Source organism: Oryctolagus cuniculus, chromosome 18 (genome assembly GCF_964237555.1).
Source record: "Oryctolagus cuniculus chromosome 18, mOryCun1.1, whole genome shotgun sequence".
NCBI classification, from domain to species: Eukaryota; Metazoa; Chordata; class Mammalia; order Lagomorpha; family Leporidae; genus Oryctolagus; species Oryctolagus cuniculus.
This window is the reverse complement of record NC_091449.1, coordinates 24,971,223-24,997,742: the sequence shown is the minus strand read 5'-3', so window position 1 is coordinate 24,997,742 and position 26,520 is coordinate 24,971,223. Positions and strand designations below refer to the sequence as shown.

Sequence of the window (26,520 nt, the reverse complement as noted above, 5' to 3'; positions counted from 1 at the left end):
GCCTGCGGCGCCGGCATCCCATATGGATGCTGGGTTCTAGTCCTGGTTGCTCCTCTTCCAGTCCAGCTCTCTGCTGTGGCCAGGGTAGGCAGTGGAGGATGGCCCAAGTGCTTGGGCGCCACCCATGCGGGAGACCAGGAGGAAGCACCTGGCTCCTGGCTTTGGATCGGCGTAGCTCCAGCCATGGTGGGCATCTGGGGGGTGAACCAACGGAAAGAAGACCTTTCTCTCTGTCTCTCCCTCTCACTGTCTATACCACTCCCGAAGGAGTCCAGCCTCCAGGAAAATTAAGGAGCAGAGGGGATGGAGTACCCCCTCCAACGGGCAGCTCCTACTCAGTGCTGGCCACCTGCTGTCACATAGGAAAGTGGCAGCTGGAGATGCCAGAAATCTGAGTGCTGTCCTGAATCTCCCTCCCAATTCCCCGAATTTGGAGCTGAACAAAAGTTCTGATGATGCTGTTCTATCAAGTGGGGTGACTCAAAGCAAACAAATCCACAGGTCACATTCACCCCCACACGCTGCATTTTGCAACCTGTGCCAGGTGAAGATTCTCTGTGTGATTCAGGTGCCAGAGGGGCTAAGAGATGGAGGTCCCTCTTTCTAATGAATCCTGGTCTGCAGCCATGCTGGGGCCTAGGAAGACAGGACACGAAGGATCTGTAGCCCCTGGGCAGAGAGGCCCCTTCTGTCCTGAAGATTTCTCATCGATGCTATAAGGAGGGGGAAGCCAGAGTCCCCCAGGGGAAGCACTGCCCACCCCATGCACCATGGCCCATGCTGGTGGAGGCACTCCCACCCCACCAGAGAGCCTAGTCCTGGAGGCCAGTGGGAACCTCACGGTCTGCTTCCCCAAAGGAGTCTCCCAGTGATCCCTGGAAAACTGACCACCTTGAGAAATTCACTGTGGCTCATCCTCCAGTTGGTAAACCAGGCCCAGATGTCACCCAAGATACCCAGAGGAACACGAGCCCCTGGGTCTCCCCTACTAGGACCTTGGGCGTCCAGCTTGAACCGGACCGTGGGGCAGAGAGGCCTGCTGCTTTGGACCTGGAAGCAGGTGGGCATGGCTGAACTTGTGATTAGAAGCACAGTGGTTGGCCCGGGAATGGGGACAGGACCCAACCGTGGCCAGTGAGACCCCTGCCCAGGGCTCTGGCACGGAGCACCCAGATACAGCTGAGCCTGAAGTCACTATTCCCAGACTTCAGCAACATGAACCCAGACTCCTTTTGGGGTTGAAGCCCTGAGCCGATCCTTGCTGACAGCATGTGGAAGAGCATCTCTGGCAGCGCCCAGAGCCTGCACAGGGAGGGGCATCCTCCGAGTTCCAAGTTCCGGAAGGCAGTAGCAGGGTCACCGGGACAGAGGTCTGCAGGTGCACTTCAGAGTCCCTCCCACAGCCCCCGGGGCCACCCACCATCTGTCCCTAAGCAAACGGACAAAGGTGGCTGCACACACTCTGTCCCGAGGAGAGGGTCTGCACTTCTCAGAAAGAGCTGCAGCCAAGAAGCTATGGTGTCAAGTCCTGGGAAAGCCCTGGGTGTGGGGCCCTGCACCCGAACAGCACTGGTCACAGCCCAGGGTGTTTCGCTCAGGGTGTGAAGGGCACGCCACTGGTCTCCAGTTGGGCAGCTGAGCAGAGCAGGAGTGCCCTGGGGCCTGCCCTGCTTGTGACCTCAAGGTCCTTCAAGGTCAAGGTCTGGCTTCACCCTGACCAATCAATCAACCGCTCCCAGCCAGGCCACATCCAGGTTCAGAGTCTCACTCTTTGCTTTCTGCTTAATCTCATTTTTTAAAAAGATTTATTTGAAAGAGTTACAGAGAGGCAGAAGCAGAGGCAGAGGCAGAGAGAGAGGTTCTCCATCCACCGGTCCACTCCCCAAATGGCTGCAACAGCTGGAGCTGTGCTGATCCGAAGCCAGGAGCCAGGAGCCCAGGAGCTTCTTCTGGGTCTCTCACGTGGGTTCAGGGGCCCAAGCACCCAGGCCATCTTCTGCTGCTTTCCCAGGCCAGAGCAGAGAGCTGGATCGGAAGTGGAGCAGTGGGGACTCGAACCAGCCTCCAATGGGATGCCAGCACTGCAGGTGGCAGCTCTACACGCTATACCACAGCGCCAGCCCTCCAATCTCCTTCTTCATTGCATGTTGTCATCTATTCATCATGATCAGTTTTACATCTACGTGTTCCCCTCTCCAGCTTGAATCCAGTCCCGGGAGAGGCTACAACCAGGACTTAGGTATTTTCTTTCCTGTCCCAGCAGTGGACACAGGTGAGGGGGCGCTGCTCTCAGCCTCCACAGGTGACAGCTAGCCCTCACCTGGGAGGTGTGCAGGGTCCAAGGAGACCTGCCCACGCCCACCCCGCACACAGGCACACACGCACACATGCACACACACGCACATCTCAGGCACACTGAGCTGCTGGGATCCGACCTCAGAACACGTGTTAGCAACAGCCCCTGCTGCCTCGTGGCCTGCGGAGACAAAGCACCCTGCAAGCCTCTGCCGTGTCCCCTTCTCTGGGAGTCCAGAGGCCCTACCCCGCTTCCCCTCACTTGTCCCAGTGTATCATCAGGCCCCGCCTCCTTCCAGCATTTTCTTCTGCTGCCCCACTGCATGCTACTCCTGGTGAGAAGAGAGAGGCCTGCAGCTCCCCCAAGCATGGGCCCGACTCATGCCCAGCCTTCCACCCACATGGTCTGTTCTTCTCTTGGAATGCAGGCATTTAAGGGTAAGGGGCAAGGGATTTCTGGAACTAAGGAAGCAGCAGAATCCCAGAGCCTGTTCTCCTTGGGGTTCATTTCCCCAGGTGCCCATGACCTTGCTGATCACGTGACTATTGCCCAGACATGAGCAGGCCACGATGGGAGGTCAGGGGAGGCCGGTGGCGGTGACCTAGTCAGAGGGCAGGCAGAGGGGGTTCCTCAGGCCTGGCACAACCCACCCCACACAGCACTGGCACACTACGCCCAGGAGACTCTGGGGTGCCAGGGAGCCCATGGTGTGATGGGAGACCCAAGTTCTGGTCTCTTTCGGCAACACAAGGGCCACAGGTCAAACTCCTCCCAGCACCATGTCCTCCTGGAGGGAGGGGACTGAATGTCTGGAAGGCAGATCCCCAGGGTTACATGCAGCCTCTGTGTGGTTAACACTCCTGTAGACGGAGGCCAGTGGACACAGGGAGGACTGGGGCAGGCCACTGCTCCCCACTGGGTCCCACCTTGCCAATGGGCCCCACCGAATCCCAGCCTGGGCCCCTCCCAGGAAGACTGGGGAGACACAAGACACTGGGTGAGTGCGGAGGTGGGTCCCCACAGGAAGCACATCGCAGCCTCACTGCTTGGGTGGAGGATGATACAGGGGGAGACCCTTGCTTGCTGGGGTGGATGTCGGCTGGCACTCCGGGACCACCTTTCCAGCTGGAGGGAGGGGCTCTGAGTCACCTTTATGGCACCCAGCCCAACGACTCTGTCCATGGGGGGAGAGCTCCCAGACCCCAGCTCCACAGGCACAGCCCCGAGCAGAGCTGAAGGCGAGAGCCTGCCCGTGCAGCCCCAAGCCTTGGCGGCCGTGGCCAGCGGGCTCCGGGCACCGCAGGCCCGCCTCCTCTCTCTTTGCCCAAGCCCCAGCTCCTTCTTTTGGAAGGCTGTCACGGCAGCCCTTCAAAGCCATTTGACTGGGTTGGAGCGCATCACACTGTCACCGACTCAGTTTTCATTAGGCGGCTGCTTCTCTGTTAGCCTAGCCAAGCAGAAGAACTCAAACACATGCACAAATTAAATCGACATCCAAACTCCACCAATATACAAAGCAATTTAAATGATATTCATTAGAGCGATGACAAGCCCTGATGAGGCTTTCAGGAGCCGGCCCTTCAGCTTCTGCCGACTCGGTGCACGGTCACTGAGGCGGAACCCCGGCCACGGCACCTCCATTTTTTTTTTTTTAAGCTAAGAAACTGACTCCTTCCTGGTGCACCTAGTCCTTCCTCCCGACTCTCTCGGCCCAAGTTGACCCAGCCCTGCTGCTGTGCAGACACAGGTGTAGCCGTGAACTCGAAAGCCGCATAAAGGAAAATACAGCCACTCTCTCTCTCTCTTTTTTTTTTTTTTCCATAAACGCTCCAATTAAAGCAGATTTCAGTTTCTCGTAATTTCATTTCACTTGGCCAGGGAGATCTCTAACTCACAATTATGACGATCATAAATGTGTCCTGGAATCCTGCTGGGGGGGGGGGGGGCAGCGGACTGGAAGTGAAAAGTTGAAATGTAGTAATTTTTAAAATGCAACCTCCCCTCCCCCCAAGTTTAAGAAGTCATTTCCAAGGTCCCATTTATATATTTTAAATTTTAAAAAGAGGGTAGGGGACAGCCACCCTGGGGCTGCCTGGGACTGTGGAGGAGGGGGCGAGGGGGCTAAGGGGGCTGGGTCCTCAGGGGTGTCATGTAGGGGACTCCCAGGGCCCATGCGTCGAGGGTTGGGGAGACAAAGATTAAGAAGGGCCTCCAGGTCCTTGGGCAAGGAGACCAGTCCAGGGATGGCCAGATTCACCCCTGGTCATGGCCACAGCCATCAGCTCTTTGGGATTTGGGCTTTGCAGTCCAGATAACACCCACATCGGGGGGAAGGCTCCATTGAGCCTGCACTTCTGTTTAATATTCTACACTCAAGGTTAATTATAGGTGTCCTTGGCCTTGATCAGGGATATTGGCTGTGTGAGAATGTTGCCTGGCCCTATCTACAAGCAAGAGAAGGGTCCTTAGAAACACCCCTGGATTGCAAACACCCTTCTGTCTCGAAGGCATGGGCTCTTACTTAGGAAACTGCTTTGTCACTTGCTGTGACAATGGGTGGGGCCAGCAGGGTGGCTGTGGCCACCTATGTGTGGCTGCTGAGCACTCAAGACGTGGCCCGTAGGACCGAAGAGCTTATTTCACATTTGAATAGGCACCCACGGCTAGTGTCTACTGTTTTGGAGAGCCCGGGTTAGAGAGGAAGTAACAGTGCATCCCGGTTTCTCAGCGCCCGAGTTAGCTAATTGCGGACGTTCATCTCTGCAACAGGGTCACCTTGCTTCTCATCAGTACCAGCAACGGTGATTTATTGAGACCGTATCAGTACACAGCGTTATGCAAAGGTAGAGGGAGGGCCGTTGCTCCGATCCTGTCATTTTGAAAACACCTGGCTTCTTGGAACACGGTGGGGACACTGACACCCAAATGCTGCCGAGTCTCCCCGGGCTAAAACTTTGATGGGAGCCCCTGCTCAGGTCCAGAGTGAGAATCTGGCCGAGTCACCCCTAGACTGTCTGAAGCCTCCTGGGCCATCGTGGCAAATCCAGGATCTTGGTAGGGCAGGGAAACAGATCCCCGATCCCAAGGTACATGGGGACAGATGCCTCTGCAACCGCCAACTGCCAAAGCCGGCCAGTTACAGGGCTTACTGGCCTTTTACCGTCCTTGGCAGAGGTGCCGCCTGCCACATCCTTGGGGACAGAAAAATGGCGCGGTGAGCCAAACAGCATCTCCCTCTGACTTGTGGGAAATTCAGTGGAGAGTGAGAAAAATAAGCCACCGCCCTAGAAACAAAACCCTGTGTCTGAGGGCGGCTCTGCACCGACCCTGGGAACCCAGCCCTGGGCAGCATCGCAGCCACTGCCACGCACACGGGAAGGTGGGGTTCTGTCACATGGCAGCTCTCCTCCCCGGGGGCTTGACGCTGAGACACAGAGCCGGAGCTCCATCCCCACCGGCGAGCCTGCTTCTGCAGCTAACTATAGCGGATTTCGCAAAGGTGGCACTGCGTGGGAGCAGCCGCCGCCTGCTTATCTTTTCCATGTTTGCCGAGGTCAGCTGGAGGCTGCAAAGCTTCCACCGGCCCAGGGTCCCACGGGGAATGCATTCCCAGGTTTCCTTTGCCAAAGATGACACGTGCTCCCTAATAAATCCCCAGGGAGAGAGAAGGTTAGCGTTTCTATTACCAAAAGAATATCTGGCAGAGTAAAAATGGTAATTTCTCTATTAGCTGAAAGGATAATAGCTATTATTTTAAAGTTAAAGTATTTATTATTAAAGAGCGGTGTTGGGGGTGGTGGTGTGTTTTCACTTTTACGATTGCCTCCGATAATACAACAGAATAAAATGTGATTGCAATTTTCCAATCTCAAAAGAACTGCACAGATGAACTTGAGAAAGAAAAAAAAAATCCTTTTATTTATTTATTTATTTGATGACTTGGAAGTCTCGGGAGACTATCGCTTTAGCACCGGGTTGCTCAGCGCTGCTCCTGTGCCGTGAGCACTCTCAGCTTCTGCGTGCAGGACCGTGCTCTTTCCACAGGGGCAGCCAGAGGCTCGCTTGCCTCTGTATTTCGTCAGCAGGTCTGTGAAACTGCAGGCAACCAGGAGTTGGGGTGGTGAAGCCCACCCAGCTTGGGTCGTGTGAACTGGACACAGGGGATCCTTCAGGGAAGCGGTGACCGCTGGGCAGGCCTCCCAGGACACCTGCGCCCTGGGGGCTGGAGGAGAAACCCCTGTTTAGGAGTTATCGAGATATTTTCTTTTTTTTTCTTTCTGCAGAATGGAAGCGGAACGGAGATGCCGCGGAGACCGGGCCCTCTTCATAACCAATCCTCTCTAACATACATGTAAGATTTTGGTTAATTATAGAATTCTTGCTGCCTAAAACTTAAAGATACATCACTGATATTTCTGCTAGATGTTGACTGCAGCGAATTGCTAAGATGTGGCATATTGATTTCTTGTTGTGAAGTGAGCTGTTCAAGCTCCATTTAAGATTTTCATCTTGCATGTAGCCCTGAGCGAATCATAGCACCATAAATTAGTTAAATTGCACATTTATCACCAATGTTATTTTAAGATACTGCCTAAATGTGATGCCTGCGAGATATACAGTAGAGCTGCAACCAGCGCAGGCCTGGGTGGGGTGAGGTCGGGGTCACCTACACACCTGTGATGAAAACCTCCCTCCCTCACCTGGCAATGCCCCCAGCCCCCTCCCCGGACCCACATGCACCCGACCCGGACGACCCACTCCTTCCTCCACTGTCTCTGTCATGTCAAACCGTGGAACTTGCGCCTGACTACAACAGAATGCAAGGCGGCTCTGGAGCTTCCTCTTTGACTTCTGAGAAGTCAGGGCCACTCTGGGCTATGGCAGGGCAGGCTCTTCCAGGCGGTGGCCCACTTGCTAGCTAGGTAAGGATATGGTGACCTCAGGAGAAAATGGCCCTGGGTATGCCAGGGACGGTAAGGGCTGCACCAGCCCTATCCTCCTGCTGCGTGATTTAGAGAATTATCACTGTGCCAAGATGAGGTTTGCATTCACGGCTAGAGTCTTCCACTGCCCAGCTGCTGTGTCCTTGGAGGCAAAAATTAATTCCTGGGCCCTGCTTTCAAAGGGACCGTCCTTTCCTGGCCCTAAGCCCAAGGCTGGTGGCAGGAGCCATCACTGGCTACCAACCTCGACCATAAATCCACACTTCCAATTCGGCAGCTGGAAAGCCCCGAAGATGATCCCGGGAGACGGAGATGGGCAGAGTGCGGAGTCCTTCTCCCAAACCCTGGAGAGGGGGGCTTCCACTATCGCCCGTACAAATCCCATCTCCCTTCAAGCCGCATGGGCCCTGGTGGTGACGGAAGTGTTGTCAGTTTAATCTGTTAGATGCAGGACTTTGGATTCTAATAAACCGATGCTATATTTAACCTGTGAAAAATCCCAGAGTGGAAATCTGGGCTCCAGGATGTGAAGACGCGGAAGGCGTGGAAGGGAGGGTGTCTCTGTCCCCCAGGTTCCTTCCTGGGGAGCGGGGTGGGGTGAGGTGGGGGGAGCCCATCTCCCAGGGAAATCTAGGTATCCCTCGGCTCCTCCCAGGTGACGGCCAGCAGGGAAAAGACTGCTGGGCAAGGGGACAGCGCTGGCCACAGAGGAGATGGCTGCTTCCCCATCGCCCGCCCCGTCCCCAGGGCCCACGTGGATGCCGGCACCGCCAGGCAGGCACGGAGCTGGTGCGGCACTCGCTGTGAGCCAAGAGTCCATTTTAAGCCACAAGCGAGGCTCTCTCTAAAAACTCAGCGGAGAGGGACGGGATGCCGGGAGAGGAGAGAGGAGACGGGGAAAATCCAGACTCATCTTGACAAAAAGGGGCGGGGCCGGCAGCAAACCGTGGGCGTGTTGCCGAAGATCCCTGAAAGGGCTTAATTTACATGTTTAATAAAAGAGTGGGCTATTTTTTTCTTTTTTAAAGTTGAGGTGTTTTATGTCTTACACGGATGTAATATATCTCTCATTTGTATAATTCTAGGTTGGGAAGAGAGGATTCCGCATAACTGCAGGAGTAGTTTGAATACAGTAATAAAGGTATTTTACAATTTTACATGATGTTCCCGGCGTTGCCTTGGCATGATTTGCCAGGGCCAATAAACGCCTGTGATTATCATATAAATGCTCTCCCCCGCCTCTCGTGGCTGGGTTCGCTTTTCCTCCTGTAGGGCACCCCCCACCACCACCCCAACCTCCTTATCTGGCTGCTTTGGCACCGGAGAGCAAGCCAAAGGACCCCCAGTCTGAGCCTGGCTTGGCTGTGGTTTCTGCTGTTTGAACATCCTGAATCCACAGGGGGGTCCCACCCTGAGCTTTCTTCCTCCCTCCCGAAAAAGCACGTGGAGCGGAGCCCAGACCCCAGGGCGGGGCGAGAGGGGGGTGCCTACCTGGGTCATGCCACATGTGACCAGAAGCTCTGGTTTCCAGCATCGTCTCTATTGGAGGATCAGGCTCCCGTCTTCTTCTGCTCACGGTTTTTTTTTTTTTTTTTTTTTTTTAATTCTCGGGGGCCGGTTGTGCTCCAGCCGCCTCCAAGTGATGGCTCCCTGCTCTCCCTGCACCAAAGTTCACTGCAACTCCCCTGATTTACGTGCAACTTCCGACTGCCAGCACCTGGCAGACACAGCAACCAACTCAGTCATAAACAGATCGCATACAATTTAATTTTAATGTGCTCGTTAGTCGTAGCACATTTCAGACATAATTGTGAACGCAACACAAAATTATAGCAAAAAGACAATTTTAATGCTGCCGTAGAAAAAAGGGTTATATGAAGAGTCATTGTCAACAACAAAACAGGGCACAGAGTGTGTTACGATGCCTGTGCTGTTCACATGCCAATATTTTATACATAGGTTCTGGGATGGTGTCAGCTGTCAGTTACTTCTGCAAATTAACTGCCAGAAATGGAGAGGAACAGAATCACTTGGAGAGCCGGTAACCACGGGTTACCTTTCATAAGCCTAAAGATAAAGCTGCAGCGTGGGATCTTGGGAGAATAATTAGGAAGAACAAAACAGAAAGTTACCGATTGAAATAAAAAGGCATCCTTCAGGACGGAACGGCAACCGAGAAGGCTTATAAATAAGTGAGAGAGGCTGCATCAGAGGACGCCTTGTGACTTTTAAGCAAAGTAGTACAGTACAAACATTTTAAAGGCTTTATCAATGTTTAGGAAATACAGTACAAGTTCTTTTTGTGTTTTTTTTTGTTTCTTTTTTTTTCTTTTCAAATAGACTTAACCCTTTGAGCGCTGAGTTTGTTTTGAGTGTTCTTTGATTTCTAATAAATACCTTTAAAAATCATGTGCAAAACAGTTAGGATGCCTGCCAGCGATGTACTTGCCGGCGTCGCCTGTTCAGACTGCTCGGGACAGATGATCATCTGATGCTAATAAATATGTATAATTTAAACATGAACTTCTATCAATATAAATGTACTGTATAGCAAAACAAACAATCATACTTTGCTTTCAGATAATGTTTCTGTATACTTTATAAATGCTATCTGTGGTATCTTCTGTATAATTTACAATGTTTGCATGTAAAAAAAAAACAAAACGGAACAAAACAAAACCCATAGACCTTAAAAAAAAAAAAAGGAAAAAGGCATATACACTATACAGAGGCACAGCTTATGCCCAGAGCATAGCAGGGTACATAAAACACTGTTGCTATAAATGCAAGAAAAAAAGGTCATTTAACCACAATCACATTTTCCATAAGAGAGTCGGAAATCTATACAATATATACATCTATGTTTCAATGTGAAAATAATATTCTTTTAAATTTCAAGGCGTGTTATACCCCTGCAGACCTGCATAAACGGAGGTTCATATTATTATAACTAAGCTGGTAAGGAGTTTTAAAAAACAGAGCTTCATACATTAGTATTCTTTCATTTTATTTTTTAACCAAATTAATGCAAAAGTGCTTCAAAGTACTCGGAAGGGCTGAAGATGAAAGGGTGCGAAACGCCAGCACACTCGGGTCTCGTGGCGAAAAGTGTGCCCGATTTCCTTATAAATGCTTAATTCCACTGTCTGTTAATGCATGCAGCTTGAAGCATCGGGGAGGGATACTCACAACTAAATCCCATTTACACAAAGTTCCAAACACTTACCACTGCGTCTTAACCTTCATATGGGAACCAGTAACAGCAGCTGCCGCTGCTGCACCTCTACGGAAACACCGTACATAACAGTTCTACAAAAACCAGCCCAGCCCAGAGCGCTGGTTCCCCCGCAGCGGAGACCAGCCCCCGAGCCGAGAGCAAGACAGAGGGGGGGCCTTAAGGTGCCTTCGACAGGTTTCCCTCAGAGCAAACGCTACTGCTTCTCCAGCTCGGACACGTACAGGAGGTGGTCCTCGGGCGACTTCCCGTGCGTTTTGCTAAGGTGGAGTTTCACGGCGTGCTTGCTGGCAAAGGTCCGATTGCAGAGCTTGCACTGATACGAGGTCCCCAGGTCCTCCTCCGGGGAGGACGTCACCAGTTTTTCTGATGGCGACTTGGTTTGTGCTATCTGATTGCTAATCTGTTCCGTGGAGAGTTTGGACAAGTCCCGGAGCCGGAAGCCCAGGTGCGACTCCAGGTGGCTGATGTACGTGGAGGGAGTCCTGATTTGGGAGGCGCAGTCGTTACAAAAGAACACGGGGTGGCCGGTGTCCAAGTTTTTGAGGAACTTTGTTCCACCTGTCCTTCGGAGCTGGTACTTCACGTTGGCCAGCCAGTGGCTGATGGTGGTCATGGAGAGCCCGGTGAACCGGGAGATGTGCATCCGCTCCTGCGGGCTCAGGTCGGACATGATGTACTTGCCTTCCGACGTCTGCCGCAGGCTGGCGGCGAACTGGGCCTGGAGGATGAGCAGGTGCTGCGGGTTCCAGTTGGACTGGCGGCCCTTCCTCTTCTGCGCCGGGGTGGCCTCCTCTGCCTCCTCCAGGGTGGTCCCGTCGGTGTCAGACTTCTCGGAGAGGCTGGATGGGGTGGAGGACTTGGACGTGTGGCTCTCGGTCAGGTTCTTGAGCATGTCGGAGATGTCGGACAGGGCGTTCTCCCGCAGTGGCGAGCTGGACATGAAAGACACGACCGCAGACGTCTTGGCCGCCGCGGTCGCCGTGGAGGAGGCGGTGGCCGGGGCTGTGGACGTGGGGGACAGGAGCACGGACCCCAGCGGGCAGCCCTTGTCACCCTTGCCCTTGGTCAAGTCAATGGGCTGGTCGTTGCTCACGTGGTAGAAGTAGCGGTCCAGGGGGTCGGCCTTCTTGGCCTGCAGGGGCGGCGGCGTGGCCACGGCCGCCTTCTCGGCCAGGCTGTTGCTCATCTTAAAGAGCATGCTCATGGGGTCCAGGGCGGGCAGCGAGGGCTTGGCGGCCTTGCCCAGGTGAATGTTCATCACGGACTGCAGGGCGCTCAGCGGGTTCACAAAGGGCTGCTCGGGCGGGTGGTCCGTGATGATGGCGGTGCTGGCGCTCAGGCCGCCGGCCAGGGGCTGCCCCAGCGCCTTGCCATTCTCCACGGGCTCTGCCGCCGCCGCCGCGGGGCTGCCCTCCTTGGCCCCGTCCCGCGGCGGGCTGGGGCTGCCCTCCTGGCTCTTGAAGCCGCCCTCGCTGGCCGCCTCCACCTTGATGGGCTCGCTGAACTCGCTGCTGCACGGCGAAGGCGTGGCCCGCTTGGGCGGCGACAGCTTCCCTTCGGGCTCCTTCATCTTCTCCTCCACCTTGGCGACCTTCTCGCTGACCTTCTTCACCAGCTCCTCCATGGCATGGAAGTTGGTCTTGGGCATGGGGGAGGTCTGGCTGCTGGGCGGGGAGACCAGGGTCTGGCTCTTGGTGGGGGACACGAGCTCGCTGTTGCCGAACATGGGCTTCAGGGGCGCGCTCTTGCCCGCCGAGCCCAGGGACAGCTTCATCATGTTGGGGAGCTGGTAGGCGGCGTGGATGCTGGGGTAGCCGCCCCAGCTCGGGGTGCCGTTCTGAGCCTTGTTGATGGCGGACGTCACGGTGTTCTCCAGGGACTTCAGGATGTCCAGCCCCCCCTTGGGACTCTCTTCCAAGTCATTCTCGGTCAAGTAGTGGTACTTGGAAGAGATGTCATACTTCTCCTCGTCCTCGCTTGGCTTCTCCTTCTCCTTGGGCTTCTCCTCGGCGACCGCCTTCTCCTTGTCCACCTCCTTCTTCACCTCCACCACGGTCAGCTTCGGGGAGACACTGGCAGGGGTACTGGAGGGGGACGTGAACGTGGTGGCCGCCAGGGGCACCGACTGCACCTTCTCGTCCAGGAGCGTGGCGACGGAGGGCGTGGCGGTTGTCTCCATGATGGGCTTGCCCTTCTTCATGGCCGAGTTGGTGACCTTGATGAAGTGGCCCGTGACCATCATGTGGGCCGTGAGCTCCTGCAGCGTGTCGTGCGAGCTCCCGCATTCCATGCACTTGAGGATCTGCGACTTGCGCGCCTCAAAGTGCCACGCGTAGCTGGCTCCGTTCTGGTGGCCGTAGCGGTTATTTGGCGTGATATAGGGGTTGGAGTTTTTCTGCAGCGCGTCGTTGGTGTCCGCCAGGGTGGCTTTGGGGGTCCCGCCCGTGGAGTCCGGGGAGCTGGGGACCTCGAGTTCCAGCGGAGCCTTCTTGCGGGCGGTGGCGGCGGCAGCAGCGGGGATGATTTTGGCGGCGACGGGCGTGACGGGTTCCTTCAGAGGCACTTTTTGGTAGTGTTTCGTTTTGATCATGTGCACGCTCAGGTCCTGCAGGGACTCGAAGGAGTGGCCACAGTACATGCACTTCAACACCTTCTGGGCGTCTTCCTTGCCTTCCATCTCCAGCAAGGAGCGCTTGCGAGGCTTGGACCAGCGCTTGGGGTTGTTGTTGTCGGTCTCGTGGTTGTCGTCGCGGTAGTGGCCCGTCTCGTTCATGTGCACCGTGAGCTCCACCAGCGTGTCGTAGGCGGCGCTACAGTCCTTGCAGCGGAACTTGCTGGCCCCGGTGAAGATGGAGCCGTAGAGCTTGCTGCTCTGCCGGTACAGCTGCACGGTGCTAAAGAGGCTGGGCTCGGGCAGCATGCGGCTCTGGGACACCTGCTGCAGGGTCTTGGCCATGGCACTCTGGTGCCAGTCGAAGCTGCCGCTGCCGCAGCTGCTGCTACTGCTGCTGCTGCTGCTGCTGCTACCATTGTTCTTCTCCGAGGAGGGCTGGTGCAGGCTGAGGTTGAGGTTGGACCAGTAGGAGTTGGAGAGGAAGTTGTTGTACACGGCCTTCATCTGCTCCAGGCTGTCGGACACAGTCGTGTCCTCCAGGGGCGCCGGGACCTCCTTGGTCTCCTCTTCGTTCTTGACCGAGCCGCTCTCAAAGTCGGCCATTCGGTCGCTGGTCTCGCTGATGTGCGACTCGCTGTCCAGGTCGTGGCTGGAGAACTCGGCGGCCGGGGAGTCCTGGTAGCTGGGGCAGGTCTTGCTGAGCTCCTTTTCCGGGCACGGGTATTTGGCCGCCGGCTCGCCATCTGCTGGGTGCTCGTCCGCTTCTAGGTCTTCGTCCACCAGGGCAGCTGCCTTGAGTTCATCTGAAACATAGGCTGCCGTGATTAACAGGTGGGAGAGCCGGGCCGGCCGGGCAGCACGGAGAGAAGAGAAGGGGGCAGGAGGAGAGAAAGGAGAGAAAGCATTAGCAAGGCGGGGGCTCTCGCCTCGCGCATGCGTGCTCGGCTCTCGGGAGCACACCGCGAACTGGGTGGGCACAGTTATTCGTAAAACTAAATAGTTAAAATGTGGTGTTTCTTCGGAGCAAAAAGAAAAAAAAAATCTGCTCTTCAAACATAATTTGCCACCTTATTCTTCTCAAGGGGCAACAGCTTGAAATTAAAACTAAATTTGAAATTAATGAAGCACATTCTGGAGGTGGCATTCATTTCTAAAGTAATAAATTACTTGTATCAACCTCCGAGACAGCAGTTCCTGTCTGTCAATTAATATGTCTTATGCTTCTCCTACCCCTAATGCATTTCTTAACAGACAGATTCACAATTTAAATTAAGCAAGCATTTTTTACTCATTCCATTTTTGAGGCTCAATCTTTAATAAATACAAAGCACAAAAACATCAATAAAATGTGTACCAAGGAAAAACAAAGTACATCAGTCGCAGTCAATGGAAACACCAGGTTTTGTGGCTTTTGCTTTCTTACTCTTCCTTTCTTCTGGAAAAGCAAGTCTGATCAAAAAGCTTAGCTAAGTTTCTCACCAGGAGCTGAGTGCTGGTTGGTTCCGGCTGGGAGGGAAGTCCCTGCCCCCTGGCCCATGCCCCACACGTGCGCTCCACGTACAGACTTTTGTCAGAACAAGTTCAGCAAAATTGGTATGCGATGCTCATGCCTGCTGTATAAATATATACAAGACCTTCCGGTGGACCTTACAAATGTCAAAGTGTTTGCTCTTTAGGCCACTTTGTCAATATTTACTCAGTAGCAGCTTCATGGGCATCCAACAGGGATCCCGTCTTTCTGGAGGCCAGGGAACTGGGGACACAAAGCCGGTTTGCATTCCCCGGGCAGGTGGCGGGCGGGGCAGGCCGGGCAGCCTCAGGTTCTAGAACAGGCTTGGTGAGAGACTCGGAACACCATGGACGTGCATGTGGACAGAACAGAGTGATCCCCCCCCCCACACACACACACACTCCTTTATGTTTAGGGACTAGGGTTACTCCTCACTGGAGCTCGGCACGGGAGTGGCCAGCCCATGGGGAGCGGACAACCTCAAGCCCCCCGGGAAGAAGAAGGCAGGGGCTTTCTCTGGCAGCTCCTAATCCCCGCTTGCTTCAAAGGGCCCAGGGCAGGTGTATCAGGTGCCAAAGAGCTCGCTCAAGGCTGATTTTTTTTCCCCTGATAAAGCTCTCAGAAAAGGAAAGGGAGCTTTGAGAATTTCACTCCACTAACTTTAAAGAGTGGCACCGTGTTGAGTTACATCAGGATAAAACAAATAAAAGCAGGGAAATGATTTCCTTGAAGCCAAACATATTGCCCCCCCTCCCCCCAGCCACTTCTTCTAGGTCAAGGGTGATCCCTTCCTTTTTTTTTTTTTTTTTTTTTTTAAACCCCTGTTATTTGTAGAGAGAGATGGAGAAATCTTTTATACACTGGTTCACTCTCCAAATGGCTGCAATAGCTAGGGCTGGGTCAGGCTGCAGCCAAGAGCCAGGAACTCAGTCTGGGTCTCCCGTGTGGATGGCAGGGGCCCAGGTACTTGAACCATCATCCGCCGCTTTCCCAGGCACGTTAGCAGGGAGCTGTGTTGCAGGTGGAGCAGCGGGGGGCTGTAACAGGTGCTCATGTAGGATGCTGGCGTTGCAGTCGGAGGTTTAACCACAACACTGGCCCCTGTCACTTCCTTCCCAAGCAGCGCGACTTCTGAGCTGAGGCGCGAGCTGCGATGGGAGCAGGGCCCCGGGCACACACACATCAGCTCTAGGGAGAGGGGCACTTTTGCGCCTATAAAAACCACAATACATCTGAACCACGGAATGTCCTTCCGGGATGATCAGAGCCAAGGGCCTCGCTCTGGTCAGCCGAGGTGTGAAGTGCCACGATGAACCTGCAGTTTGGGGTCACGCACTGAGCGATGACAGATGCAAGTGGCAAACGCTCTGTGCTCAAGGCCAGTGGCAGCCAAGGCGGGCTCCGCTGCTGGCCACAGTATGAAGGCAAAAGCGCATGCTGGATGAGGGACAGGAGACACAAGCAGCAGTGAAGGAAGACTTGGCGCCATGTCCCACTGCCTTCCTCGGCAGGCGGCACATTCCAGATACCTGCAGGGGAGGCAGTGTGCCTGCTCAGACCTGTCCTGGGTTCCGCACTGGGAGTCCTGCACCCGCCCTGTGCAACCTGGAGGCCAGGAGGCCATCCTGGCTGGGGGACACGCAGCACGACCGGGCGTGCCTGCCACACTCTTGTAGCCCTGGGCTGGCTCCAGTGACACAGCCCACAGTCTGTGGAAACACACCGGGGCCCAGTGTTCCCATGGAAGGGCGCCACTGCCAATAACGAGTCTGGGACAGGAGGAGGAGGGCTCACGGGCTGTGTCCCTGCCCCTGTGTAGACAGGGGTAGATGTCTAAGCCCCATGGCCCCTACAGATGCCCAGCACACAGCCACTAGCACAGCGCTCTCCGGGGATTCAGTCTAGGAGGGAGACAGCCCCATGACACAGCACACACCAGGGGCCAACCGCGGCATGCAGGCACCCAGCTGAGAGGGAAAAGCTGGCAGGTTTGCCAACCCACCTGTCACTCAGGAGCGGTGTGGCTCCACAAGGCCAAGGCCCCTCCCACGCATCACAGCCCCACCCCTCACCACGAAAGAAGTGCGGCAGGCTGTCCAGGGCACCCCACGGACTGGACCGGCTCCCGTGGTGGGCCGGCCCCCAACACACTCCAGTATGCTTTCTTTTTTTTTTTTAATTTTTTTTTTGACAGGCAGAGTGGACAGTGAGAGAGAGAGACAGAGAGAAAGGTCTTCCTTTGCCGTTGGTTCACCCTCCAATGGCCACCGCAGCTGGCATGCTGCGGCCGGCGCACCCTGCTGATCCAAAGGCAGGAGCCAGGTGCTTCTCCTGGTCTCCCATGGGGTGCAGGGCCCAAGCACTTGGGCCATTGTCCACTGCACTCCCTGGCCACAGCAGAGAGCTGGCCTGGAAGAGGGGCAACCGGGACAGAATCCGGCGCCCTGACCGGGACTAGAACCCAGTGTGCTGGCGCTGCAAGGCGGAGGATTAGCCTATTGAGCCATGGCGCCTGCCATCCAGTATGCTTTCTAACCTGCACGGTGACAGTAGAAGGCCAGCGGTCTGATGACTGAGGGGACAAGGAAATCGAAAGCAAAACAAGGTGGGAAATCGAACTCGGAGGGCCAAGGCCAGGCCTGGGTACTGAGAAGACCGGGTCTCACCCATGTCCCGCCCTCGGCCTGGTCCTAGTTCCCAGGAGCTGCAGAAGGCACTGGCGCCTGCAGTGACGGCCCCTCGCTAGCTGTGGGCCATTCTCCATTCAGACCCAGTGGTGAGAAACACGTCCTCAGGCTGCGCCCCGCCCTACCTCCCAGCCATGCCTCCCAGCACGTAAAAGTGCAGGGCAAGGCACCACCTCCTCCGAGAGCGTCAGGTTTGCTCTGACACAGCTGCATGCAAAGGGAAAAGGCTCAGAGAGGCAGCGGGGGTGGGGGTGCACCCTCCTCCCTCCGGGCCTCGGTTTCCCTCCCAGCCCTGGGGTGGTGACTGCTCTGGATTCCCCATCATCTCGTGGCTGTCCAGAGGAAAGGCAAAGCACTGACGCTTACAGTTGCTCACTCTGCTTCCGCCCGTGCAAGCTCTGGCTCCTCCTTAGAACCGGGCGATCAAGACCTTTCCTGGGGCCAGGTGCGTCCCATTCTGCCTGCAACGCCAGCATCCCATACGGGTGCCAGTTCGGGTCCCGGCTGCTCCACTTCCTATCCGGCTCTCTGCTAGCAGCCTGGGAGAAGTGGAGGATGGCCCAAGGCGAGACCTGGAAGAAGCTCTGGGTCCTGGCTCCTGACTGGCCCAGCCCTGGCTGTTGCAGCCATCTGGGGAGTTCCTCAAGTGGATGAAAGATCTCTTTCTCTCTGGCTCTCCCTTTCTGACTCTGTGTAACTCTGACTTTCAAATAAATAAATGAATCTTTAAAAAATTAAAAAAGGCCGGCGCCGCGGCTCACTAGGCTAATCCTCCACCTTGCGGTGCCGGCACACCGGGTTCTAGTCCCGGTCAGGGCGCCGGATTCTGTCCCGGTTGCTCCTCTTCCAGGCCAGCTCTCTGCTGTGGCCAGGGAGTGCAGTGGAGGATGGCCCAAGTGCTTGGGCCCTGCACCCCATGGGAGACCAGGATAAGTACCTGGCTCCTGCCATCGGATCAGCGCGGTGCGCCGGCCGCAGTGCGCCGGCCATTGGAGGGTGAACCAATGGCAAAGGAAGACCTTTCTCTCTATCTCTCTCTCTCACTGTCCACTCTGCCTGTCAAAAATAAATAAATAAATTAAAAAAAAAAAATGCTTTCCCTGGTCCTGCCTCTCCAGGATTCAGCCTAACCTGCAAGCTCCCCTCCCGGCTTGGGGGAAAACTTCCAGACATGGAGATGGTTAATGCCGTGGATCAGGCACAGAGGGAGGGGAGACTGGGGGCTTCTGGTCATTGTGTGGACAGCAAGAGGTCAGCTCGGGGCTGGAGGGCATGGGGAGAACCCTTCCCCCACCCACGCTGGTCATCAGAGGGACAGTGGCAGGCAGGGCCCACTGTGTGGACTGGACAATGAACCCTGCTTGGCCTTGGGAAGTTGTGTGACTGCTTGGATAGTTCCCGGCATCTGTTCTTGCTATTAAACTTCCCCATATCCATGCCCAGATCCTCCGAAGGCAAGGGCCTTGCACACAGTAGGTCAGCCAGAGGCATTCAGAAATTCAGTGGAGGTCACTTCCTGTAGTATGGTGTGGGCAATGGTCCCCTCCCGGGCCACCCTGGCCCAGGAAGCCACCGGTATCTCCCACTCCCTCCACAACCCATGCCCAACATCTAGCCCCAGACCCCTCCGCCCAGGCTCTAGGCAGTGGCTTCTGGGGTGGTTTGAAAACACCTGCGTGATCAGGCCGCCTCCCCACCCCCAGGAACCAACTCAGTGACTTCCCAAGTAGGCCCAGAACACCAGGCAAACACCTCACACAGCTCTTGCTCCCCTCCAGGGCTCTCAGCTCCCAACAGTGCCCAGGTCTGCCCAGCTGCCTCCACTGCTGGAAACCCAGAGACACGGTCACGGAAGGGACAGAAAGGACCTGCCGTCCCCAGGCCACAGGAGGAAGGTCACTCCTGGCCGTGGGCTTCCCAGATGCTAGCGCTTGTCTCCTTAGCAGATGGAGCACGTCACCTGCATAGAGCCCAAGGTTCCAGCAATATCTGTGTGAGCAGAACAGCTCCCAGGCAGCATCCCGGAGCCTCCACTGTCTGGCCTGCAGAGGTCACTCGGCAGGTACCCGCAACAAGGGATGAACAAACCAAGAAACTTCATAGATGCCATCTTCAAATCTCTTAAAAGAGTTGTCAAGGGCACCGGTGCTGTGGCCTAGTAGGTTAAGGCTCCGCCTGCAGCCTTATATGGCCTATATGGGCGCCGGTTCGAGTCCCAGCTGCTCCACTTTCGATCCAGCTTTCTGCTATGGCCTGGGAAAGCAGTGAAGGATGACCCAAGTCCTTGGGCCCCTGAACCCAGTTGGGAGACCTGGAAGCAGCTCCTGGATCCTGGCTTCGGATCAGCACAGCTCTGGTTGTTTTGGCCACTCGAGGAATGAACTAGCAGATAGAAGATCTCTTTCTCTCTCTTTGTCTGTAACTCTACCTCTCAAGTAAATAAAATCTTTAAAAATAAAACGAAATAAATAAATAAGCCATTAAAACATTACAAATGGATCCAGATCCCAGCCAGCCCCAGAGCCAAGAGAGGTGCTGGGATGAGCCCTTCCTGGGTCCATTCACTCGGAGTGCCCTGGCATTTTCCGTGGGGCCACTTCACCAGGAAGGGTCTCTAGGATGCATGGGGTGGGATGCGGAACCTAGACCACACCAGAGGGGTAACGGCAGCCTGACGGGTGCCCTCCTCCCAGGGAAACCGCCCCGGCTGTGCCTCTCCCCATAGTCAAGAATGCAGGAATATCACTGTTCTCTATGACAAGTACAATGGCAACCTGGGCGGCCACTACCTGTGAAGGAGGCTACGGAACACACAGGAGCAAGCAGAGACCAGCAGGTGCGGGCCAGGCGGTGGGGCCCTGCAGGCCATCTTCCCCAAGTGGCTGGGTTAGAAAAGCCCTTCTCCAAGGTGGGAGGAGCTGTGGCACCTGCTTCCCTACCTTCCCCGCCCCGCAAACCAGAAACAGCAAGCACCTAGAGCAGCAAGGCAGCAGATCTCTTGAGAGCTGAGGGTCAAGGACACCTTGCCCGACAAGTGCATCAGCTGAGAAACTTGGCTGAGCACAGCCAAATGGGGCTCGTAGCAGGAGACGCGAGCTCACAAGAAAGCAAACCCGCGAACTTACACAAGCCTCCTGAAGACGCCACAGCCCAACACATGGGAGGAACAAAAGACCCTGCCCAGCTGGTACAAGTGTGCCAACCACTCCCTCAGTCGTTGCCTCTTAATGGTTGGGGGAGGTGGCTAGGTGAGCTGCTCTGCAGGCAAGGAAACTGGAGTCGGACAAGTTACACACAACACCTGTGCTTGGCAGCCAGCTCTGTCCCAGGCCCTCTTCTGGGGCCTGCTGGGAGGAATCTGTGCAGGTGGAAGGGGGACCTGACTCCAAAGGCCCTTGTATTTTATTATTTTTTTAAAATAGATCTTCCATCTGCTGCTTCATTCCTTCAAATAGCCACAGTCGGACAGGGCTGAACCAGACCAATGCCAAGAGCCAGGAGCTGGTCTTCTGGGTTTCCCACCTGGATGTAGGAGCCCAAGCACTTGGGTTATCTTCCGCTGTTTTCCCCAGCATACCAACAGGGAGCTGGACTGGAAGAAGAGCAGCCAGGACTTGAACTAGCCCATGTGGGATGCCAGCGCCACAGGCACACAGCGTCCTGTCTGCGGACTCCCCGGTGGGACCCCACACCTGTCCCTGGGAGGCTCCTGTACTGGGACTTCCTTCTGTAGACGATGGATGTGTCCAGGAGTGAAGTGCCGGCCCACTGTGGCCATCAGAAGATTGGGAAGCAGGGGCTCTTTCATTAATATTTATTATGATCATTAACTAAACTCAACCACTAGGTACAAAGAAATTAATACGTTTCCTATAAACATAAAACAGCAAGCTGGGGCATAACGGAATTCATTCCTGGGCAAGAGGGAATTTCTTGATCACACTGCTACCAAAGGCAGACAAAGCAGCCATGTGGAGCTGTGAGGGACACGGGGGTATGGGGGGACGTGGGAAGGTGAGGCTGAACCATGCTCCCCAGAGCAGTTTCAAGGCAGACTGTCCTGGGCCCTTGGGCGTGGTCTGGGCTGAAACGCAGGTGCTGAAATTATAAGCTCTAGGGGATGCTTGGCTACTGGCACTCACCCCTTTTCTCCACGTCTGCCCAGGATGGACAGCCCAGGAGGGGCTCCCATCTGTGACTGTCACCATCCCCATGGTGGCCCCCGTGCTGCGAGGGAGGGAGAGGCTGGAAGGAGGGGAGGAGAGGAAGCAAAGGTGCCACGGAAGAAAGTGGGGGGGGGGCTTGAAAAGGGTGAGGAACAGCCGGGAGAAGGGAGCAGGGAGGAAGAAAGATGGGGAGCAGTGGGAAGAAGGCCTCAGGCCCATGGTTGGAGAGTGGTGGGGAGTGGACTGGAAACCAGGAGTGTCAACGATGGAGGAGAGGAGACGAGGAAGAAAGAACCTTTGGGTGGAGATTGGAGCGCTGGTGCCGAGGCAGCCATGAGGGGCTGCCAGGGCGGTGGGAGAACAGAGGCCCCAGTGCAGATGCTCCGGGTAGCTCCAAGGTGGGGGGACTCCAGGTCTTTCCCCTGCCTCCCCTGAGGACTCTGATTTTCAAATGATGCACGGTGAACGTTGTTAAAAGAACAAGTTAACCAGCGGAGGGGTGATCAAGAAGAAAGTGGACTGCTCAGCCATGGCGGAGTAGAGACAGAGGCTGCGCCTGCTTTGAGGCAACTACAGCCATCCTAGGCCCAGGAGAAGAGGCCCCGGAGCCCAGGCTGGCCCTGGCCAGCCTCCCAGGACCCACACTCACGCTGGACCTGTCCAGAAGACACGCCTGCAAGCGGAGAGGGCTGCTGGCTCTGCGGCCAGGCTCACGTGCCCAGGCTGTGTGCAGACCTTCCTCCTGCCCTCTTCACGGTGGGGGCTATCCTGTGTCCCCACCCCCATTGCTGCAGAAGGTGCCTGGACAAAGACACTGCCAAAGTGCTCAGGAGGTGCCCGGACCACTTCCGAACACCTCCCTGCACCCTCACACCCAGTCCCACAGCAACGCTGAGCTCCAGGGCACAGGGGGAGGGGCAGGCCAGAGAGCAGCCCAGGAGGGAGGCCGCCACCCCCTCCTCCCCGCCCCACCCCCAGGACCTGCTTCTGTGCTGCAGGTTTTCTGGGGAGGGGGTGAGGTGCCACAGACAGCAGCACCTCCTGGCTCTGAGCTCCCACAGTGTGGCAGATGTGGCCGTGGCCCTGACTCCTGCTCTAAGTTCTTCCCCCAGCGATGGGAGGGAGGGGGCGGGGCCCCCATCAGCCCCACCCACCTCGCAGGCATCCATCCTCAGCCAGGACTCATCATGAGCTAATGTGAAAGGCCTTTTCCGGGTCACAGGGACTCTGCATCCAGAGGTGGGGTCACGTGACTGCCTCTGGGCTCAGCCTCCCTCTGGTGAAGGTCTCTGAGTCTCCCAGACTCTCCACAAGGAAGGAGGCCTGCCGGGGTGACAGTGCCCCCAGGGGCTCCTCCCTGTGGATGTGGGCTCTGGAAAAGGCAGAAAGTCAGAGAGGAGGAGGAGGAGGTGGGAGAGGAGGAGGAGGGAATCCAAGGGCCGGGAAAGGAAGCAGAAGGGACCTTCAGGTCACCCAAGCAAGGTAACAGCCTCGAGCCAGCACGGGCTGCCCAGAAGCAGTCGGGAACAGCGCCCGGCCCCACGCCGCTGCTCCACCACTCCACTGCTTGCACCTGACCCAGGGTTCTCCAGTGCCCACCACTGAGAGGCGGGGGAGGGCCGAGGGCCAGCAGGAGACGACACCTCGAACACTCGCCCCCCACTGGCTGCCAGGGTCCCTCCCCCACCCCCCGGCAGTGAGTCGCGGCAGGTTCCTCCCCAAGTCACTGTCCTCTGTCTCAGGAAAAGGACTCAGAGTTCCACCTAAGCCCCCAGAAAGTTCTACCTGCGTCTCCCCTGGTTCTGGGAAATCTGGACAGACTGATGCATTCCCTTTGCGGAGGTACAGGGAGGCCTGCACCCTGAGGGCTGCGCCGGCACAGGGCACTCTGCCGTGTGACCGCTGCACGTCTTGCATGACAGGCAGGGCTCCAGTATAAGGGCGGCCAGAGCTGCAGCGTCTGCCTCACCTGGCAGGGGTCTAGAGCTATCTGCAGATGCTGTCCTCAGGTGCCTCAGAGGCAGCCACTGCTCGCCTCCCCCCAACACCCCGACCCCAGACTCTGCCCTGGAAGGTGTAGGAGGCAGCACCAGACAGGGCGCTCAGACCTGGGCCCCATAGCCACACATTCGCCCTCCAGGCAGCCCCAGCGCCCCGCTGCTGAGTGGCCCCTGGCAAAGGGGAGATCGAGACAGAGGTTTGAGCTCCTGGCTCCTGATGTGGAGAGGGCCAGGCGCAGCAGCGCTGGAGTGGGGGCTTCCTCCTAGTGCCAGGAGAATTGAGAGAGGCCTTGGAAGGGATGGAGGGGGCGGCGTCTCAGCTAAACACACCCTGGGTGAGACCAAGGCATTGGATTACAAGTTGGGCCTCAGGCAGAGAAAATGGGTACAGGACAAGAATGGTTCATGACTGGCCGGCACCACGGCTCACTAGGCTAATCCTCCGCCTTGTGGCGCTGGCACACCGGGTTCTAGTTCCGGTCGGGGCGTCAGATTCTGTCCCGGTTGCCCCTCTTCCAGGCCAGCTCTCTGCTGTGGCCAGGGAGTGCAGTGGAGGATGGCCCAAGTGCTTGGGCCCTGCACCCCATGGGAGACCAGGAGAAGCACCTGGCTCCTGCCTTCGGATCAGCGCGGTGTGCCAGCTGCGGTGGCCATTGGAGGGTGAACCAATGGCAAAGGAAGACCTTTCTCTCTGTCTCTCACTGTCCACTCTGCCTGTCAAAAAAAAAAAAAAAAAAAGAAAGAAAGAAAAAAAGAAAAAAAAAGAAAGGTTCATGACCAATGCCCAGGAGACGGAAGTTCAGCAGAGAACACAGATCTTCCCCCTACCATCCACCTGGACCCCTGCAGCCAGCGAGAAGCCATCTAGGATGACTCAGGTCAACAGCCCCTGGCGACACAGGAGAACAGCATCCCTGGGTGGCACCGGGGTCATCCTGGCATCCTTGCTGGGGACAGGACTCTGCAGGCATCAAGAGGGTATCCAAGGCCCACAGAGGCTAGAGGGACATGGTGTGGCCCTGGGCGAGGGGATGTGACTGAAGTTCTCACGGCCAGACGCTCTCCCAGGGATGACAACCTGCCCTGCACTCATGGTGTCTCCCACTAGCAAGGTCTAGAATAGTAATTCTGTACACGCTAATTTGATGTCATGTGCAAGGTGAATGCTTGTTCAGTTGGGTTATCACTTAAGAAAGCCAAGATGCTTCGGTGCCAGGGAAAGCATGGCACAAGCAGTGTGGCGTGGGAGGTGGCATCACAGCCGCAGCGGCCAGGGCTTGGCCAGGCCCCAAGAGGTGGTGGCTGCTCCTCTGGGGAACTCGGGACACAGCCTGGCCTGTTCTGAAGGCTGCAACCAGCACAAGTCCTGCTCCCCACCCCTCCCCGAGGGGTGGGGGTAGACAGGAGGCCAGGAGCCTCTCTCCTGAAGCCAGGCTGGTGGCTTCCACCATCAGGCAGAGAAAGACACTGCCCGAGGCTTCTCCCTTGGCGATTTCACTGCAATGGACAGACCCCATTCTGCCATCTCAGCAGCCTCCAACCAGGACAATCTTCCCTCCCGCCCTTTCTGTCACTCCCTGCCTGGCAGGGATGGCTCAGATAGAGAGGAGGCCAGGGAGACAGGAGCCCGTCCAGAACCACAGAGGGGAGGCAGCTTCCACGTCTCCCAGACGCCGCACGCCCAGCTACTTCTGGAGAGTCTGCACTGCTATCTTTGGGCACCGGTCCCAGTGCAGTGACAAACAAATGTTATCAGGGACACATTGCACACGACAAAGCAACTGTGTCCGACAATCTTTCCACAGAGTCCAGAAACGCTCAGTTCCGGGACCATCCGAGTCACCTTCGAGCTTCGAGCACACGTGCATCACTGGCCCCAAATCAACAGTGGACATCCACAGCGGCTGTGCCCACACGGTGTGTCCGCAGGAGTGCTTCCTTGTGGAAGTGACCTTAACCCGGGATGCAGCTGACGGGACAGCCTGGCGGGGGTGAGGGGTGGCAGGGGAGCATCCCATGTGCATAGCCAGGGCTGGTCTGTCTGGCGCAGGAAGCCTCTGGAGACTGGAGCAGGAAGCGTCCTGGCTGGGGTGCCACATTCCCACGCCTTTCTGAGCTCAGTGTATTTCTAAGATCCCTGCCATGTGGAGTGAAGAATCTAGGATCTGAGCCTCTACTCTGAATCTGCTTTTTCCCCCTTTCTATAAGGCAAGTCTTCATCTGCCAGCAGGTCTAAATCATTAAAAGGATAACTCATCCAAGGAAGGAATGCCCTCACCTGGGTGGAAGGGAAGTTGGGTGAACTACTGGGGGCAGGAAATGGACTTGGACTTCTCCAATTGCACCCAAGAGCAGCAGTCGATTTTGCACATGGCCGACAACAGCTGTGCCTTCCGCATCCTCTCTGCAGTGGGGGGCTGCTGGAGGCACATTAGCGGTTCTCACGGCGTAGCTCAGAGAACCAAGAGCAACTGCTGCTGCCTGCACACCTCCTGCCCTCCAAACCCAGGGAAAACACAGCCGAGACCTGGGCAATGGGGTGGGGACGCTGGGGGGCAGTCCTTTGAGTGGGCCTCTCTGTGAGAGCATTTCAAACAGTTCACAGGAAATGGAATTTAAAGATAAGATTTTGCTACTGCAAAAACAAATTTGAAATCATTGGTGTCTTCAAAAAGTTCATGGAAAATGCATACTATGAATAAATATACTAGATTTCAAAAATTTTTTGAAATAAAGTTATCTTTTAATGCCATTTTCTACAGACTTTTTTTAAAAAAAGATTTATTTATTTGAAAGTCAAAGTTACACAGAGAGAGAAGGAGAGGCAGAGAGAGAGGAGAGAGAGAGAGAGAGAGGTCTTCAATCCGCTGGTTCACTCCCCAGTTGGCTGCAATGGCCAGAGCTGTGCCGGTCCAAAGCCAGAATTCAGCATCTTCTTCCTGGTCTCCCATGTGGGTGCAGGGGCCCAAGCACTTGGGCCATCTTCCACTGATTTCCCAGGCCATAGCAGGGAGCTGGATCAGAAGTGGAGTAGCCGGGACCCGAACTGGCGCCCATATGGGATGC

At 56.0% G+C, this 26,520-nt stretch overlaps 1 protein-coding gene across 3 annotated transcripts in view; it reads right to left on the bottom strand.

Moving 5' to 3' along the window:
• Window positions 1-9,066: 9,066 nt before the first annotated feature.
• The window catches only part of TSHZ3 (teashirt zinc finger homeobox 3), a 74,429-nt gene continuing 56,975 nt past the window's right edge, over window positions 9,067-26,520 (bottom strand). For 2 of the 3 annotated variants that reach the window (XM_070063709.1, XM_070063711.1), the window contains one exon: window positions 9,067-13,906. In XM_070063709.1, the coding sequence (XP_069919810.1) occupies window positions 10,671-13,906 (3,236 nt within the window). In that variant the 3' untranslated portion in view covers window positions 9,067-10,670. The remainder of the gene's footprint in view (window positions 13,907-26,520) is intronic. The other variant, XM_070063710.1, reaches the window with a different exon arrangement.